Source organism: Microtus pennsylvanicus, chromosome 9, assembly GCF_037038515.1.
Source record: "Microtus pennsylvanicus isolate mMicPen1 chromosome 9, mMicPen1.hap1, whole genome shotgun sequence".
Classification (NCBI taxonomy): Eukaryota; Metazoa; Chordata; class Mammalia; order Rodentia; family Cricetidae; genus Microtus; species Microtus pennsylvanicus.
This window is the reverse complement of record NC_134587.1, coordinates 26429592-26448832: the sequence shown is the minus strand read 5'-3', so window position 1 is coordinate 26448832 and position 19241 is coordinate 26429592. Positions and strand designations below refer to the sequence as shown.

The following is a 19241-nucleotide window of genomic DNA, read 5'->3' as shown; positions in this document are numbered from 1 at the left end:
ACCTGGTTTACAGACAAGGGCCCTCTTGCTGAGTCCTTGCCAAAGAGAGGGAAATTCTAGCCGCTTTCCTAACAAAGATACTAATTTCGTCATGAGACCATACCGAATTACTCTCCGAAGGCTCATTTGTCCAAACGACATCAAACTGTTCAGAGATTTTAATACCTGTGAATTTGGAGGCAAAAACATCCCATCCAGAATGCCAAGGCAATTTGAAAACACATGATGTCAGTCCAAAAATATCTGCTAGAGTCTACTCATTAAATAGTTAGTGTCACTTAAAAATAGAAATCCCTGCCTCGTCTACTGGAAGAGAGACGATCTTGCTGAGCTCTACACGCAAACGTCAGACCCCTGAGATGAATGATACCCCGCAAAGTTGACACTGGAATTTGCAGTGTTTTCCAATGACAAGACTCCACCTTGTGGCTCCACCCCCCCCCCCCCCACACACACACACACCTTCAGCAAAGTCCCAATATGGCAGCTTCTGCTATTCTTTCTTACAGATTTAGAGCCCCATTAGTTACTTGCTCTTCCTGGAGCTGTGATCATCACAATAGCAGAAGCCACGCATCTCCTCAGCAGATTCCCTCTTAATAGCTTCCGGGAAGCATCTCTGAGAACCCGCTCACATTGCACAAATACTTCACTCCCGACAGCCCATTCTATTCTTTGCGCATCCTTCCATGCATATGCTTAGAAGTTATAAATTCCAGTACCATCCCAAATTTATCTTTTCTGCCTGCAATTTTTCTCCATAGCATCTCTCCACTCCATAGCAGAATGTCCTCGTCAAAGGTTCTCAAGTCACTGAAAAACCCAGCTAAGGGACACAGGCTTTCTACAAAAGCCAAGGATGGGCTGAGGATATGATACTCCCAGTGTGGACTGTTTGGACCTACTGAGAACTCTGAAATAAGAGAGACTGGAAAACCACAGAAGCAAAACCTCTCACTTCATCACCAAAACTCCTCCTTGCCAAGTTAGGCGGCAGAATCCAAAACCTTTCTCCTCTGATACAAGCTGTAAAACCTAGGAGGGGTTGCTCTCTCCCTCATTCCAAATTTGTCCAACCCCAAATCTAGAAGAAATTAGGCTACACAGAGACCAAGAAGAACACAGACCAGGCTGGCTGGGTTTCCTATCAAGCCTATCATGGCAGATCATGCCTTTTGGTCCAACTGCAGCCCCATACAGCTGCCCATTCATCTTCAAACAGAACCCCATAATATATGTGTCACATATAATTTATACAAAAGGAGCCAAGCTTTTCTGCCCCTACATTGTTGAATACCATGTTTCTTAGCAAAATGAAAGAGTTGGCCACCATCTGTAGACCACAGACATAAAGTTATCTACAATCCTAGTTGATGGAACCTTCTAAATCACCTAGTCAAACCCTCACCATCATACTACATAAAGGAGAACAGAGGTCCAAGAAATGTTCATTCGAGCGGCCACTGAGGAGTCAATATTTGGGTGGCATCCCAGTTCCCTGCTTAGTCAGCTATAGGACACCTCACACATTTCTCTCATAAAAACAGGCAGTTCCAACAGAAATCCCAGCCCCAGATTATCAGCAAAATTTTATTAAGGATGGATTTGCTACCAAGGCAGTAATGGTGGTATCACAACCATGTGAACATATTTGAACACTGTCGAACTGTCTAGAAAAGAGTAAGGACCCTTAGCCACACAGTACCTCAGGGAAGGAAGCACAAAGAACATCCCCCTCTCTTGCCTGAGTCTAGCCTACTCTTGGTGAGCTGGTCTTCTCTCCCCTCAACTAGGCTGAGGGTCTAGGCTGACTTCAGCCTCATCACCAGGAGCAACCAATGGTTGCTCTAAGATCATGTCACAGTCACAGTGTGGCTTATGAGAGTTGATTCAAGCTAATGAGATTCAAGAAATCTGTGTCCAGTGTGAGCTTCAAGGGGCCCTGAAAATGTTTCCTTAAGAAATAGATACAAACGCCCTCTCTTATATTATTCCGCAGGAACCAGGACAAGAGAGGACTGTGGATACATGGGAGATCTCACAGCTACTGCTGCCACCAGGAGAGGGTATACAGGAAGGCCTCAGCTGGCACACAGAGCTGCACACCGAGGAATATCATGCCAAGAAAGCAGTAGATGGACAGAGAGACCCTGAAGCATGGCATCCAGTTCTGATCTTGCACAGTGTGACTCAAGAATCCTATGCTGCTCTTTAGCCAATCTTTGCTCAGTTTCTCTTCCTTTGCAGTGGGAAGATTCCTAACACACGCAGAAAATAAAGCTTGAAACAGACCGAGTCTGGTCTCATCTACTTTCTTAAACTATCTTCCTATCTAGTTTTTCTGTTGCTGGAATAAACACTGTGAACAAAAGCTTGGAGTGGAAAGGACTTATTTGGCTTACATGTCCCAGGTCACAGTCCATCACTGAAGGAAATCAGTACAGGAATTTGAGGCGGGAGCTGAAATGGACCCATACTGCTCACTGGCTTGCTCCCAGCCTCATGTTCAGCTAACTTTCTTACACCTCCCAAGATCACCCGCCCAGGGACGGTACTGCTCAAGGTGGCCAGGGCCCTCTCACAGGCTTGCCCACAAGTCAGCCTGATGGAGTCGGTTCCTCAGCTGAGGTTCCTTCTTCCCAAATCACTCTAGCTTGTGCCAAGTTGACAAAAGAGGAAAAAAACTAACTAGAACACTCCCACCAGTGACACCTTGGCACACCAAACCCCCTACCCAAGGTTTCCTATCCAGTATTGCTGCCTTCTCCTACCCTTCCTCTTCTACTGCCTCGCCACAAGGGTTAGGCTGCCACTGAGCATAGAAGGTGATACAGTTTGTCTGTATCTAATCAAGCAGGCCAGGACACCCCTGTGGGAGACCTGCTACTGGCAGCAAGTTCTGAGTTCCGTTCCGAGCAAAAAGCAGAACGATGCCTCATCCCCAGGGAAAACCCTACAGAGAGATGCAGGGAACGCTGAAGAGGCTGGCCCTAGCAAGGATCCCGAAGATGGAGGACACCATCAGCGCCACATAAGAACTCAGGGGACTGTGTGTCCTGGAGAAGAGGAAGTCTTGTCCAGAGAGACTGGAGAGCACAGAGCTGAGAAAGGGTATCTTAGAGAGCTGTAGCAGTAGCAGGATGCCTCCCTGCACGGCTGGGAGCAGATTATCAACCAGGAATGCTAAGGGCAAAACACCACGGTCCTGTGTCGCCACGTGGAAGAGGTGGTCATGCCTCAGGCACACTGTGCTGCAGACACAGGCAACAACTTTCTCCTCCGCTCCTCTTTCCCCGTCCCACATGGGACATCAGTGATGGCCGGTGCAGACACAGGCTGGTGGGATACAAGGGCTTGAGGATTACACACAGGAGAATTTAACAAGTGAAATGGCGGAGCAGAGTGCCAGGACCACACCAGGGAAGGAGGACAGCGCGCATGCGTGCGAGTGCTTCCAGGAGGAGCAGGTTCCAGGGAGCTCTGGCAGATACATATCAGGAGGAGGAGCTCTCCCACACATGGGAGAGCGGGTCCCGCCCCTCACCTACCTCTATGCAGTGATAGTGGTGTGGACACCAGAGACCCGACCCGACCCTCTCTGGCTGCTGGGGGGCAGGCAGAAACCAGGACTGACCAACTCAGCTACCACCTAGGCCCAGATCCAGGACCTTGACTTGGCCCACCCCAACGCCTACCCCATCTATGAGCTGCTGGAGCCCGTGAAGGGTTGGGCCCTGCAGAACCATGGCCACAGGGTCTCCATGACTCTGGGCAACAGCAGGATGAGTATCAGTGAGGGTCCAGTATCAATGGTCGTAGAAGCCAGAGGCCCTAAACCAGACCAATGACTTATTGCAATAAAAGCTGTTTGGGCAAAAGGGTGTCCTGTGTGACACCGAGCACCCAGGGCCACTGTGGCAAACCAATATGCGACGGAGACAGGAAAGATGGAGGAACGAAGTGGTACAAATACAGCGACTGCTTTGACTGGTATAAGAGAAGGAGGCTGTGACTGACAGAGGACCAGGTCATTGCCAGAGGGTCAGTGAGGTGTGCTTTTGTTTTTTCTTCTTGAGATAGGGTTTCTTTATGGCGCCCCTGGCTGTCCTGGAATTCAATCTGTAGGCTAGACTAGACTGGCCTAGAACTCAGAAATCTGCCTGCCTCTGCCTCCCGAGTGCTAGGGTTAAAGGTGTGTGTCACCACTACCCGGCATTTTTTTAAAAAATCTTAAAATAATTAAAATTTTATCTTTTATTTTCTTTTGGGGGATCACAGGGGCGGAGGGCAGACACGGAAAGACTGAGAACTGGGATTTGGGTGCATGATGTGAAATTCCCAAAGAATCAATAAAAAAAGAATGTTAAAGGTGGAAGAGTATTATAATAAAGGGAGGGAAAGGAAGAAGAAACCAGGGTTGAGTTCAAGACATAGCGTGCACAAGTGGTTACCCTGCACGTGACAGAGGCCCGGGGGACTAGGGAGGACATCAGAAATGGACTCGGGCAGGTAGACCTGCATTTTTCAACTACCTATTTTGTTGTGTTGGCTTTTTTTTTAAGACAGTGAAAGAAGCATGAGGTGAAGTGAGTCACGTGACAGCAATGCATGAAGACAAGAGCAGCACCTCCTGAGACTCCTACAACCCTGGTGTTTTTTAAACAGGTTCTTCATTAACCCAAAGCATCTTGGAACTCCTCCCATTTCAGATAATAGAGGAAAAGAGAAGAGTCAGGTGTGTGAACACGTGTACGTAGGGGCAGGAAGCCACACCTGTGCAGTTGCCCTGATCCTCCAGAGCCCTCCCCGTTCCTTCTCAGCTGCTTCTCCACCTGGAACCCACCCTGTGGTACAGGACACCAAGATCTGTAATTCCAAGGTCCATGGTTTGGAGGGTTTTTATTGTTTTTGCTGTTAGTTTAAAAGAACGAAAGATGTGACAAGAAGCATAGATAATGGGGGACATCTCAGCCCATTCATAAACTGGACACGTCTAAGTCTCTCCTGACAGCATCTTTATTTAAAGAGCACTGGGGAGTGTGGCAGCGGTGGTGCACACCTTTAATCCCGCACACCAGCACACTAGGAGGCAGAGGTAGGCAGATCTTTGAGTCTGAGGCCAGCCTGGCCCACAGGGTAAGTCCCAGGATGGCCAAGGCTACGCAGAGAAACCTTGTCTTGAAAACCCAAAAACAAACCAAAAAAAACCACTGGAGAACTGACTTAATGCCACTTGGATTGCATATTTCGAGTGGCAGATATTATACACACGGTCGCACAGACAATGTTTGGAAACCAATGTCATGACTTTCTACTTCTCATCTTACATAAACAAAAGAAACATCCTGAGTGACGTTAGAGAACATGATGACACTGCCGCATGAAAATCTGAGCGCTCGCTAGCACAGTCCTTAACGCGGAGACCAAATGAATCAAACCTTCCCCCCCAAACTGAAGTTATCCCTCAAGCTTTCTGAAATTAGCAGAGACTATTTGCAGCCGACCTATTTCTCTCCCACACAACTGTGTTGATAATTGACTTCTGCCCCCAGGGAAGCCCTGAAATATAACTGAGTGCACCTGCCACATAGAGAGTACATTTCTGTCACCCCCCCTCCCGTAATTCCTACAAATCCTGTGCTGAGAGCTGGACTCAAACACTCCATCCTCTCTGATTTGGATTCCTCAAGGAAGAAATATTATAATTATCAACGACGCATTACTATAAAAAATAATAATAAAGGTAAAATATAAGCATTTTGAATTCCAAGTACTGAAGGCATTTCCAGTATTAAAAATTATTGAAGCCGGGCGGTGGTGGCGCACGCCTTTAATCCCAGCACTCGGGAGGCAGAGGCAGGAGGATCTCTGTGAGTTCGAGACCAGCCTGGTCTACAAGAGCTAGTTCCAGGACAGGCTCCAAAACCACAGAGAAACCTTGTCTCGAAAAATAAAAAAAAAAAAAAGAAAAAAAAAAATTATTGAAATAATGGTGGTAACTGTTTTATTGGTCTGACACTTTCTTTTCATCCTGTTCTATAAAACTCCGGCAGCTGGAAAGAAGGCTCAGTGATTAATAATACTGGCTGCTCTTACAGAAGACCGGGTTCAATTCCCAGCAGTCGCACGGCTCACAACCATCTGCGATTCCAACACCAGGGGATCGCAAAGGCACTGTACACACAGTGCACAGACATGAAAGCAAAATACCCATGCGCATAAAATGAAAACATTTGAAAACTCTTTGATGTCTCCTGATGACAAAGAAGCTGGGGTTAGGGGCCTAATTTCCATGAAATCAAATGGTTCTGGAGGGCGGGGGGGGGGGGGGAGGGACAAGCAAACAAACAAAAATATTCACCATCAACAAGAACACAGCTCCAAATAAACACAAGGGTGCTCCATCCCACTCAATACCATGTGACCAGGCATGGTTCCCTGAAAGGCAAGTCCATTTCCAACGACAAGTCAATACCACAAACTGGCTCCAAAGCCGCCACGGAACCCCTGGAGTAAGAAACATGTCCATCAAAACAGTTCCAAAAGAACACACGTTATCGCGCAACTCTAGTTACATGAAAAAGAACAGATGAGCATACAGTGTAGCTTAGCTGTTGCCCAGGTCTAGAGAGGGAAGGGAAAGGAGGGGCTTGAGTGGTACTGCTGAGAGAGTGGTGGGTGATAAAAATAGATTGCCTCTCCTGTACACACACAAACACACACACGCAAACACACACGCAAACACAAAGACACATACACACAAACACACATGCAAACACAGACACATACACACACACGCAAACACACACACGCATAAACACACACACATGCAAACACACACAAACACACACAAACACACACACACACACAAAGACACATACACGCAAACACACACACAAACAGACACATACACACACACGCATAAACACACACACATGCAAACACACACAAACACACACGCAAACACAAAGACACATACACAGAAACACACACACGCAAACACACACATGCATAAACACACATGCAAACACACACACACATCAAATACAAAGACAGTGACTGCAGCCAGTAAGAAGCACAGCCATTTTACACACTTGTTTGATTCTGAACCACAGTCAGCATGTGAGCCGTTAACAGCGGGCCATTTGAAAAGATGAGGGACTGATAAATCAATTTGCCCAAAGTAGCATGAATTTCCACCACTGCTCATTTTCTGTGTATTAAAAAAGAAATGACTAAAAAAAAAAAATTCCCTAAGAAGTTTGGAAAAGGTATCATTTATAGACACCATCGGTGGCTGCCTAAGTTTACCACTTCTGGTGATTCTGGCAGCCCAGGAAAAAAATATGTATATTATTTTCAAGTTTGTGTTTATAAAATATTTCCTTTCAAAACAAATAATACTGCTACAGCAACTAAGCTGCCGCCCTGGAGAAAGATACATCTACCGACGGGGAAGAGGATAGAGCGGGACACGAAGAAGGCACCATTTGTCATCTAAATGAGGAATAAGATGATCCGGAAGATTCCATAGCTGTCAAACAAGTTCTACAGCTCCTACCTAATTAATGCTTTCATTACCCCAAATACAAATACTGCGTGTCATTCCTTCAGATTCAAGTAACTACCTCTATTCTATTTATTTGCACAATAATCAAGCTAAGTTAAAGAAACAGGAAAGTTTCCAGAGGACTGTGTTTACTTTAATGCAAATGAGAACTACCGGCAAGGAATTCTATTGCACTCTTTATGATCGAGCCGGGGTTGATGATGCTTCCGTGTGCTCTGATCTGAACACAGGTTGACATAGCACACAGCTTGCTGTTATTGTTACTTGAAGGCAATAGAAGCATTCCCGTAAAACTGCATCTGTAATGTAGCTTTTTCATGGATACAAGCCTCAATATTTCTGGTCGGCTATGGTTTGGATAAGTGTCTCCTGAAGGTTCAAGTGTTAAGGGCTTGGTATCCATGGTGGCATTTCTGGGGAGGTGGTGGAATCTACGAGAGGTGGGGTCAGTAGGAAAGGCTCTAGGCCTGTAGGGAGGAGCCTTTCAAATTCGTAGTAGAGTTCCTTTCTCTTAGTGTGGGGCTGAGGCAAACAGTTAATCTTGTCACCACAAGCTCGCACCATGGTACTTGACCATAAGCCTCAAAGCAACAGAGTCAAGTGACCACTGTCTCTAACTTCTGAAACAACAGGCCAAAATATGTCTTTTGTCTTTGTTGGTGCTTAGGATCAAACCTAGGGCCTTGCACGTGCTTGGGAAAGCATTCTACCCCAGCTCCACCTTCTTTTCCTAAGTCCATTAGCTCAGTATTTGCTGCAGTGACAGGAACCACACAGACCCTACCTCTCTGCAAGACTATCTGACTCCCGCAGTTAAATTATGTGGCCTGGACTCTCGACGCACCTCTGCGAGAACGTCCAGCCTTCTAGAATGAAGAGCACAGCATTCGGCTTCACTGTGCTCTGGGTCCATGAAGGACAAGAGCATACAGCTGAGAAGATAGGACAATGCCAACTGTTTGTGCCAGAATGTTCTTATGGGGCTAACAGCGTGGCTCTTCTTAGGGCTTAGCAGCTTGATATTTTCTAATACGGAGAGGAACTGAAGAGTCTATGAGTGGGTGGTTTTGTCTTCTCGTGGCTAATGATGGGAACACTTGTATAACACACCAGGTTCAAAGTCTATAACCCCTTCTCAGCACATGCCCTTGCTCAGGCTGGGCAGAAAGCTCTGGCAAAGGACAAGCAAACAGTGGTTGCACTATTCCGATATCCTTGAAAGCATAGCAGGGAGGGTGCCACAGACTGCAAGGTGCCCTGCATGTCCCATCCCCAAGTACCAGTAGACTTTCCTATTCTCCAGTGATGCTGAGTGACCCTCAAGCTGCCCACCTGCTTCTGAGTCTGAGGTTGAGAAATAAAACCAAGCATGGGCAAACTCTAGGGAAGGCAAGCTCAGAAGACCCATTGCCACGTCGAGGAGACCATGGTAGAAGATCTGGTTGGCAGAGGTCAATCTCATGAGTTAGTAGACTGGGGAAGACACATTTCTACCCAGGGGTTTGATTAAGCAAAATTCTCCCCAACTCAGCTCTTGTTGAGGGAGGGGTAGCCTACCCAGGAACAATACCGTATGGGACAGCGGTGGGGCCATGACCAGGTGGGGGGGCAAAAGAAAAGCTTTTCAGCTTAGCGCTCACCACAGTTTGCTTTAATTTCCTAAGAAGCTTAAAGCTTGAATCAGAATTTATTCTAAATGTCAACAAAATCTTGCCATTCTAAACTGAAGAACATATAGCTGCTTATTCTACAGAAATGGAATTTAGTGACCTCCATGTGTTAGGAACATAAAGAAAAAGAGTGGGGGTGGGGGGAAAGAGACTTGAAGCTAAGTAAACAAATGGGTAACTGGTCAGCTGCCCAGAAATTGATTTTCCAATCACAAATTTCATCTATTTAACTCCATTTTATTCAAGCCCTAAAGCAAGAACAAAGCAGGGCTGGCCAGGAGAGATGTCGATCTCTTTCTTGACTGATCAGATTGCAGTTTGGGGAGCTCCACCCTACAGAACATTCTTAAAGGAAGTGTGAAGGTTTTCTTAGACTTCACTGTACCTGGGCCGTACTACTAGTGCAAGACCCACTTACAGCACAAGAAAGAAACATCCACCTTTGTTGATGAAAATACTTCTTTACTGTCTGCTGTGCAGTAGCTAAAATATAAAAAAGGGTTATAGCCACATGGCTGGCCTCGATGCTCCTCCCACCCCCACCCCACGGCCCAGCCCTGCAGGCTGCTTTCCAGGCTCCCAGACCAGCTGGATCCCACTTGGACTGCCAGTGGCCATCTGAAGGGAAGAGGGAAGGACCAGGGATCTCTCTTCATTTTCTCTGGCCCAAGAGGCTACTCTGACAGAGGCAGCATCTTCTCATAGCTTTTGTGCCTGCCAGCTTGACTCCTCGGGGTCCAGCACCTCACAGTTCCCTCCACTGCTTTCTTGAGTAACAGTGATGGTGGTTTGGGGCTGAAGAAATGGCTCAGCTGTTATGAGCACTGGCTGCTCTTGCAGAGGACCTCAGTTCATTTCCCCAGCACCCAGTTTACAATCATCTGTAACTCCAGTTCCAAGGGATCCAATGCCCTCTTCTGACCTCCTCGGGCACCAGATGTGCACTTGGTACCCAGACATGCATGCAGACAAAGCACCTAAACACATAAAATAAAATAAAAATTTAAAAACAAACAATCAGAAACAGCGAAGGTGGCTTCGTGCTGTAGCTAATTTCTGGGCCCAGTTTCTTCTGTTCTCTCTCATTACCTGTTTAAACATGTTTCTGTATTCGAGTCTGGGGGTTGTGGAGGGGGGAACACAGGTAAGTTTGATAAGGTGGAGACTAATGTGATGACTAGTTAAGTAAACAAGCAAATAAACAATCCTTTGTGAACTGTGAACACACAAGCTAAAAGTGCCATCCATGAGGGGAAGAGTAGGAAACCCATTTTCTAGACCTCCGAATGATGCCTTATTCTTCTGAGTACCTACAGAGTAAGGACCCTCCTAGAACCAGGCCCACACCTATAATCACAGTTGAGGAGGCTGAGACAGGGGGATGCAGATTCCACACCAGCCTGAGCTACATAACAGCTCCCTACCTCCAAAGGAAAATACCTAGATGAACTCATGAATTAAATGACTATTCTAGGCTTGAAAGAGGAACGAGCCCCATATGTCCTTCTGTGCATCCTGAATTACAGGTCTGTGTCCGTCGTCATCACCCAGGGTCAGAGTGTGCTGCGGTGAGAATAAGCAGTGTGAGCCAAGGCTGTCTCTGGTCTACCTCTCATCACCAGCCTGACCTTTCCGTCTCACGCTGGGCCCATGTTCTAGCTGTCTCAACGCGAGAAATTGAAAGATATTTTTTTTTTTGCTTCTGCCGTCTCTTCCGCTCTAAAACGGTGTGACTCTACGTCTGTGGATAAATTTGGCATATCTACATGTATGCCTCTAGGCCTATGATTATTCTTAGAGCTCTCACAAAGCAGGTACCTTCTGTTGACGAATTCACATTTCATCAGAGAAAAGTGTATGCAACCGGCACCCAAATTATAACCCGAAGAATTTCTCTGCCAGCTTGTTTTATTATAGTATCAACTCAGAATCTGCATATGTTTTCCATCCGCAAATACAATGTGGGTTCACTGAGTCACTGGAGGGATCATCTGATTAGCATACCCTAAAATACACGAGGCTTCCACAGACGGCTGCAGCCATGTCGTCTGTCCCACAAGCTCTTTTTCCTCAGCGTGACGTCATTATGTCTGTGGAGCCTCTTTCTATTTTTCCTTTGGGCGTGTTTGTTTTGCTCTGGTTTTTAAGACGGGGGTCTCACGTTGTTACCTGAGCTGGCGCTAAACTCTGGGACTTAAGAGATTTCCCTGCTTTTGCCCCTTCAGGAGCTGGGACTTCAGGCATGGACCACCACCACACCAGGCTCTTTCTAGTCTCAAGTGAGAGGAAGCTGAAAACTCACCAGGTGGGACCCGTGGGATGGCTCAGCAGCCAAAGGGCTTACCATACAAGCCTGATTGTCCAGTTCCATCCCCAGAAACCACATTCAGGTAGAAAAGAGAAACAGCACCCCTAGGTTGCCCCTTGACCTCCACAAGTCCACCAAGGCAGACATACACATTCACACACATGTCCACACATACACGCACACAAACAATATATTTTTTTAAATAAAATCAAATACTCTTCTTTGCACACATGAAGCGTTTATTTACCCTTTACTCTGTCACATAAAATTGTAATTTGCAGTATGATATTCACGGTGAGTTTAATTTACCCAATTCTCTTTACTCACATGGAAATTGCCTTTTGTTTTATTTGGTTTGGTTTGGTTTCTCTGTAGCTTTGGAACCTATCCTGGAACTAGCTCTTGTAGACCAGGCTGGCCTCAAACTCACCAGAGATCCGCCTGCCTCTGCCTCCCGAATGCTGGGAATAAAGGTGTGTGCCACCACTGCCCAGGTCAGAAATTGACCTTTGTGCTACATCAAAAAATACTCTCCGGGACTGAGAAGATGGCTCAACCATTATGACCACTTCCTGCATTTTCAGAGAGTTAGGGTTGGGTTCCCAACACTCAAACCAGGAGACTCGCAATTGCCAATCACTCCAGTCTGGATCTGCTGCCATCTTTTGGCCTCTGAAGGACCTTGCACGCACATGGTGCACATACAGAGAAGCAGACACACAAACCTTCACGTCAATTTTAAAACATGAACAAACACTCTCCACCAGTGGGATGGCTCAATAGGAAATGCACCAGCTGCCAAACCTCACGGCCTGGGTTCAAGCCCCAGGACCCACATGACAGAAGGAGAACTGGTTCTTACAGATTGCTCTCTGATCTCCACATGCATGCTGCGACATGTGGACTTGAGAGCACACAAACCCACCCATTCAGTACATTCCTAAAAGTGTTTTTGTTTTGTTTTCTTAGACACCGTCTTGGAGTGCAGAGCTGGACGGATCCTGAGGGTGGCCAGCCTGCCTAGCCTGGATGGCAAGTCCCTGGTCCCAGTGAGAGACTCTGTCTCCAAATGCAAGTTAGATGGTTCCTGAAGTACAGCACTAAAGGTTGATTGCTGGCTTCACAGGCACACTCACATGGGTACATGCACCTACACACACCTGCATACACATGTAGACATAAACTTATCCACACCCATACACACAGATGTGCACATGAACTTACCCACAGCCGTACACACACATGTGCACATGAACTTATCCACACCCATACACACACATGTGCACATGAACTTACCCACAGCCGTACACACAGATGTGCACATGAACTTACCCACAGCCGTACACACACATGTGCACATGAACTTATCCACACCCATACACACACATGTGCACATGAACTTACCCACAGCCGTACACACACATGTGCACATGAACTTACCCACAGCCGTACACACACATGTGCACATGAACTTACCCACACCCATACACATAACACACACACACACACACGTACACACCACACACACACACTTTCCCTTTTCTGCTCTTGAAACGGAGTAGGCTCTTGAGGCTATTTTACCTTATGCAACACAAAAGAAGTAAGGGATTGCTTCTAAAACTGAAGCCTAGGACAGTCGCAGATGTAATCTTTGCTTATTGGGATGGCCCAGTTTAGACTACAGCCTTCATAACATCGAAAAGTTCAAACAGCCATGCAGGCACAGGTGGAGGAAAAGCAACCCCCCTACCAAAAGCCCCAGCAGAGTTCTCTCAGCTGGTAGCCAGGACCAACTGCCAACCACATGTGTGAGGCTATTTTGGACCTCCCCACCATCCCTGGGCCCATGCAATATCACGCAAGGCAGAAGAACTATCTGGTCAGTGCTCAGAAACAAATTGTTTTAAGCTATAAAATTCGGGGTCAGGGAGGTTTGTTAGGAAGCAGTCTCTGCCTTTAAGCAGAAATTCATCCCCGAAGCCATCCTCTCCATTCATTCAAGTGGGCATGCACGGAAAATGGGCGATGCCCAATGCCAACGGTGCAGAGATGGAGTGCAGACATTCCCTCACCCTCCTGGCACTCCAGTCAGTCGGGGACAAACACTGAGAGAGATCTAGTCCGTCTTGAGTCGCAGTGGAGAGGTGCTACTAGAGATGAGCACAGGCACGTTGTGCCGGAAGCACCTCCTTAGAAAATATACCTCATCAGGGAGCTTAGAAAAGGAAGTCAGACTAAATCCTTAAGCTGAGGCAGGAGGTCAGTCATGAATTTGAGGCTAGCCTGTGCTACGGAGTGAGACAGTATCCCCACCCCCCGCCCAAAAAAAAAACCCCACAAGATCTAAACTCTTAGATCTTGAGGAATATTAAAAGCTAATAGTACAAGAGCATGACCAAGTCCTTCACACAGGCACTCGGCATGTGCAAAGGGCCTGAGGCAGGAGGATGGTGCATTTAAGCTCTGAAGCCAGACATAAGAGATCACCAGATAAAGGCCAGACCCTACAAAGGGCTTCATAAAAGTACGCTCAATACTTTTGAAGAAGAAAAAAACCAACCCCCTCATCCGATTTTCTTTTCAAACCCGAGTGGGAAGAGGGCTAAGTTAATACTCTGCCATCCATGACACAGGTTCTGTGAGACCCGTGCACAGTCACTGGTCACTGTGCCTGCTGCCTGCTGCCACATTCACTGGACTGTTTGTGTCCCCTTTGTCTCCACAACTCGATGATAAAACTCTTAGAGTACAAAATCTGAGCCCCTTTATTCTTCTCTCACAGTGCCTATCCGTGAGCCAGAGACAAACAAATGCTGAAGTGCTTCTCCAAGATGTGAGCAAGCCACAGACACAGGCTCTATCCACAAACAGCCTATTGGAGACCTCCTGGGAGAGAATCCCATGACCACGCCGAGAAAGCCATCCCCATGATGGCAGTATCCATTGGTGGTTCTTGCTGTAAAGCATCCTGCTTTTCTAACTTTAGAATTTCATCCTTTGTGGAGAGCAAGAGCACGCCTTTAGACTCTGTACACGCTGAAACATCACGGGTGCAAGCCATTCCTGGGTGACCTCCACCACCAGACTCTGTGCACTCTGGAAGGTCACGGGCTTAAGTCCTTTGGGGATCGTCTGCCTTCCTCTCAGTAGCAAAACAGTTCGTCATCTCACCTTTCCTCAAAGAAACCATTGAGTGGCTCCCTGGATCTGTTCCAAACCCTCATGCCTCCTAAACTGGGGGAGCTAGCAATCTAGCAGACAGGGAGAAATGGAAAACCTTTCTGCGGGTGGGGCTCAGAGGAATGGCAAAGCCTTCCTTTGGTTCAAGTCTGAGGGTTCAGTAGCAATTGACCCAGGTATGTATCAACTACCAACCACAGCTTGCAGCCTGAGACTGCCCCCTACAGAGACCTTAGGAGACTAGCTAAGCTCTCCTTGTGCCAAACACAGTAGTTTCTGAGCCTTGTACCGGGTGCCCTCCTCCATCAGAGTGAGCACAGCTCACCCGGTCCTGGCTTTCCCACATGTGTGTCTGTCATGTCAGTATCTGACATTTCTTCATTCCCACTCAGGTTTCCAGGACCAAGCTGTGGACGACCAGACAGCCCCTCTCGGTATTCTTGTTTTCAGACCAGCTTGTGTGTATGTATGCAAACACTTCCGATTGCGTATACACACGAAGGCAGCAAAACACCCGCCAGGCCAAAGGAGGAAAACCGTTCTCATTATTAAACCTGCAACTGCCCCTTTTCCGTTTGTCTAGTCTTCCATATCTGGAACAACGTATGGAATATTTTTAGTGAACGCTCTTCCTCCATTAAATGTAAATAGGAATTGAACAGAATGTGAAACATCACCAGGAACTTCCAGCACTTCACAGTATGGAGAATTCAGAAGCTGGAGAGAGGGCTCAATGGACTAATGTGCTTGCTGCCAACTAACGGGCAACTGAGTTCAACACCTGGGACTCAGCACCTGGGACTCACGTGGCGGAAGGAGAGAAGAGACTCTGCATGTTGTCCTCCAACCTCCGCGTGCACACGGTAGCCCCACCCCCACACAATCATCAACCTATGTAATTTTAAAGTTTTAACTATTTAAATATTAATAAATCACTGTCACTCTTTAGAGGGTTCTGTTAAAGGGTTTTGTCCAATTGCATTCAGAGGACGCTATTAAACAGCCATTCACAGTTATTTCTCGTTCCATCCAAAAATATGAATCTGTCCTTCTGAAATGCGGCCATTTAGAGAGGTCTATATGATGCTATTTAAATTAGATGATGCTTAGCGGTGTATTGTGTTACGAAGGTCCCCCCAAAATAGATATTGTTTTGTGCCAAAATTAAGAATATTATCCGTTACAATTAATTCCTGAATTTGGACCATTTTATGAAATCAGTACACCCAGTTTCAGGAAGATTTATGAACTATATTTATTCTCAAAACCTGCACTGGTCTAAGTAAATCTCAAAACTATCTTTGCAATATATTTGTTATGTTGTTAAGCCTACATACAGCATCCCACTCTACAAGATTGCGGGTTGTGTGTGTGTGTGTGTGTGTGTGTAGTTTCAATCATTAATTGACATAAAATAGGAAACTACTATATAGGATGGTGTTAGAAAGGATACTGTTTTATTTGGGCTCAGAATGTCAAGTAGAGGTGGTGTAAATTCAAAGGTCTCACTCTAACAACTCACAGGATGCACCACTGTATTGTTAGTATTTCCAAGAATCTGCACTACCAAAACGAGCGCCTACAAAATAAACATAAAGAACTCAAAGAGTTGCATAATTCAAAAATATTTTAAGCTGAGCAATGGGTTCCCCTTATCAAATACACAAATCATCCCTGCTCTGCCAAGAGGGTAGTTGTGTGCTTTCACAATGGGTGCAGAATCCGAACATGTTTGAATAATGTGAATGCTTAGTGCACGCACACCACACTGCGTTACAAATTGATAGCCAAAGGTCCTATTTCTGCAAAATGCACAAATGTGCAGGGAAATATTACCCAAATACGCTTTATAGACCTTTTAAGAGCTGTCAGAGCCCAATTTTGAGTCTAAATAGTATTGTACTTTGAAAATGTGTTTAAACTAATTATCAAAAAAAAAAAAAAAAAACCGCGGCTGCCATAGTAATTTAGAATCACAGGACACCACGTTCTGGGTGACCTAGAGAGAAAAGTATTTCTCAAGGTCACTCCTGCAGCCCAGGGCAGAACCTGGGATAAATGCTTCAAGGGGCAATGACCAGACTTCCTAACCCACCAGGAAGGAGCACACTCCAAAGAGGGATCAAGGTGAGCACTTCTGCGTGTCTTCTCCAGCATCCAGCCGCTCCGAAGGTTCCATTAGCAGCACTGGCTAGCGCGAAAACTGAGGGCCGATTTGCTTCCTCAAGGTGACAAGCACTTGAGGACCGAGCATTGCTAACCACCTTCGGTTCGAACTACTTGCCCCTGACCACGCGTAAAGCACCCAAAAGCAAGCGCGACGAGGTGCGGGGCAGTCAGACCCAGGGAACAGCGCCCGCGCTGGCTTATTTAGGTCTCACCAGACCGCTGGTCCCGTCAGTCCGTAATTACGCGAAATCGATGAAGCTGTGCCAAAATGAGACTAAACTTTTCTGTTCAAATGTCTTCCTTTTGGCCAGAACTCAGAGAACTCTCTCAAGAATGTGAAAGTATTCAAAATAGGACAAAGATCGGAGAAATCCTCTAACTCTCAGCGCGCATCAAATCAGGTCACCCGTGTCCCTCCGTGCACCGAAGGTGGGCCAGGAACACTTCTAGCTCCTAAATTCAGTGTCCCCGACCAAGGTCCCTGTCCGTCCCAACCCAAGTCCACAAGCACAAACTAACTTCCCAGAGCGACAGAGAGACGTCAGGACGCGAACACTAGGAAGCCAGGGTAGCAGGAGAGGAGGGACGGAGCTGGAAGCAGATGCTGGGGTGGCTGGACCCCAGGACTAGGGAGCGGAGAGCAGAGGGACGAGGACCGAGCCCCGAACCCCGAGCGGCGCGCACCGGACTCGTGCTCGGGGCAGGGAACCGCGCTGGGTCCCGGCTCCCGGTGGCCGGGCCTCCTACCTGTCTGAGAATGAAGCTGGTGGAAGTAGTGCTGCCATCGGATCTTTTCAACCTGCTCCTCCGGGTCGTGGTGCCTCGGGCCACCTGAACTCAATAAAAACCGGGGGCCAGAAAGAAGCCAGTGAGGACCGCAGCGCGGAACCGGGCGGGCTTGCGGGGCTGGAGTCCTCCTGGGGAACATCACCCCGGGGACCCCGAAACCCGCGCCCTAGTCTCCCCGGCGCCTCCCAACGCTCCCATTCCCACCCCTCACCCCGAGCTGGGCGCTCCCCTCCTCCCCGAGCACCCACCACATCCATTAACAAAGCGTCGCGGGTGCGGGGTCCGAGTCCCCAGCATCGGCGACAGGAGGCTGCGGACTCTGGAGCCCGAGCGCTGAGCCCGGTAGCCGGGCAAGGAGGAGGGGAGGGGGGGGGAGGAGCGGGCAGGAGGCGCGGAGGAGGGATTCGCGGCTCGGGACCAGCGCCCCGCACTCGCGGCACCAAGGCGGGGCGCCGGGCGGCGCGGGTGGAGGAGGGGGCGGTACCTGCGAGCCGGGGGAGTGCGGTCCGTCCGCCGCCCCGTTCTTGGCGTAGGAGGACGACATGGTTCAGAGGCGCCGCATGGCCCTCGCGGTGCGGTGGGCGGAGGGTGCGGGCCCCGCGAGGCCCGGTGCGGGCGGAGGGGGAGGCAGGACTTCCCTACCCGGCTCCTGGCCCCGCGCCGGCTCGCGGGCCGCCTGCCCGCACTTCGCCGAGCGCCGCACCTTAAAGGGGCCGGGGCGCTTCCCCCGCGCCCTCGGCGAGCTCCAGGCCAGGGGGCTTCTCGGCTCTCGTCTCGCCGAGCTTTAGGGAGAAGTGCTTTCCCACCCCGAGAGCGCTCGACAGCAGAGCTTTCCAGAGGATGGAGGGAGGGGAAAAAAATCCGAGATGGGGGTGGAAGGATTAAAATAGTCTGCACAGTTTAAAATGAGACAAAGGTGGCACGGTTCATGAATCAGGACTTGGGGAGGGAAGCTGGTGCAGTGTGGAGGGGAGTGGGCAGAGCAGAGCGTGTGAGTGTGTGTGTGTGTGTGTGTGTGTGTGTGTGTGTGTGTGTGTGTGTGTGTGTGTGTGTCCGTCCCTGCACTCGAATTTGAAAAGGACAAGACTGACTCCTCCTTCCGCGACTTTCCTCATCACCCCACTTTGGTAAGGCACAGGGTTTTGTGATGCTTTTTTTATTAGTGGGATTTTGTTTGTTTGCTTGGTTTGGGTTTTTTATTGGTTGGGCAACTCTACCCTCGGAGCCGCGAGTTACACACACCGAGGCAGGCGTGGGAGAGCCTGCCAGCCGGAGTCTGACTGGAGATGCAGCCCCACTGGAGACCAGAGTATCCTAAGTAGTTTTGAAGGTCACAAGACCTGATAAAAAGCAGGACCACGTGCCTCCCATTTGTATAGCTGTTTCCAGGAGAACGAACTCATCCTGAAGTTCAACCTTGCTTCTCTTCTGCAAACACATGCAGACGTACTTAAGATCAAATTCGAAGCAAGGGGATCCTAGAAGGAAGAAATCTGAAATAATAAAGAGGGAAGAAAAATTATGTGAACTCAAAAAAAAGTAGATTTTAACTACA

The 19241-nt window shown here is 48.0% G+C and overlaps 1 protein-coding gene across 2 annotated transcripts in view; it reads right to left on the bottom strand.

The window, feature by feature from the left end:
• The window catches only part of Cacnb4 (calcium voltage-gated channel auxiliary subunit beta 4), a 253473-nt gene extending 235104 nt beyond the window's left edge, over positions 1-18369 (bottom strand). The window contains exons 1-2 of one of the 2 annotated variants that reach the window (XM_075985214.1): positions 18171-18369; positions 17645-17728 (exon numbers count right to left, since the gene is read on the bottom strand). In XM_075985214.1, coding sequence (XP_075841329.1) covers positions 17645-17728; positions 18171-18230 — 144 coding nt within the window. In that variant the 5' untranslated portion in view covers positions 18231-18369. Of the gene's footprint in view, positions 1-17644; positions 17729-17934; positions 18114-18170 lie in introns of those variants that run through there. The other variant, XM_075985215.1, reaches the window with a different exon arrangement.
• Between the last annotated feature and the right edge of the window lie 872 nt (positions 18370-19241).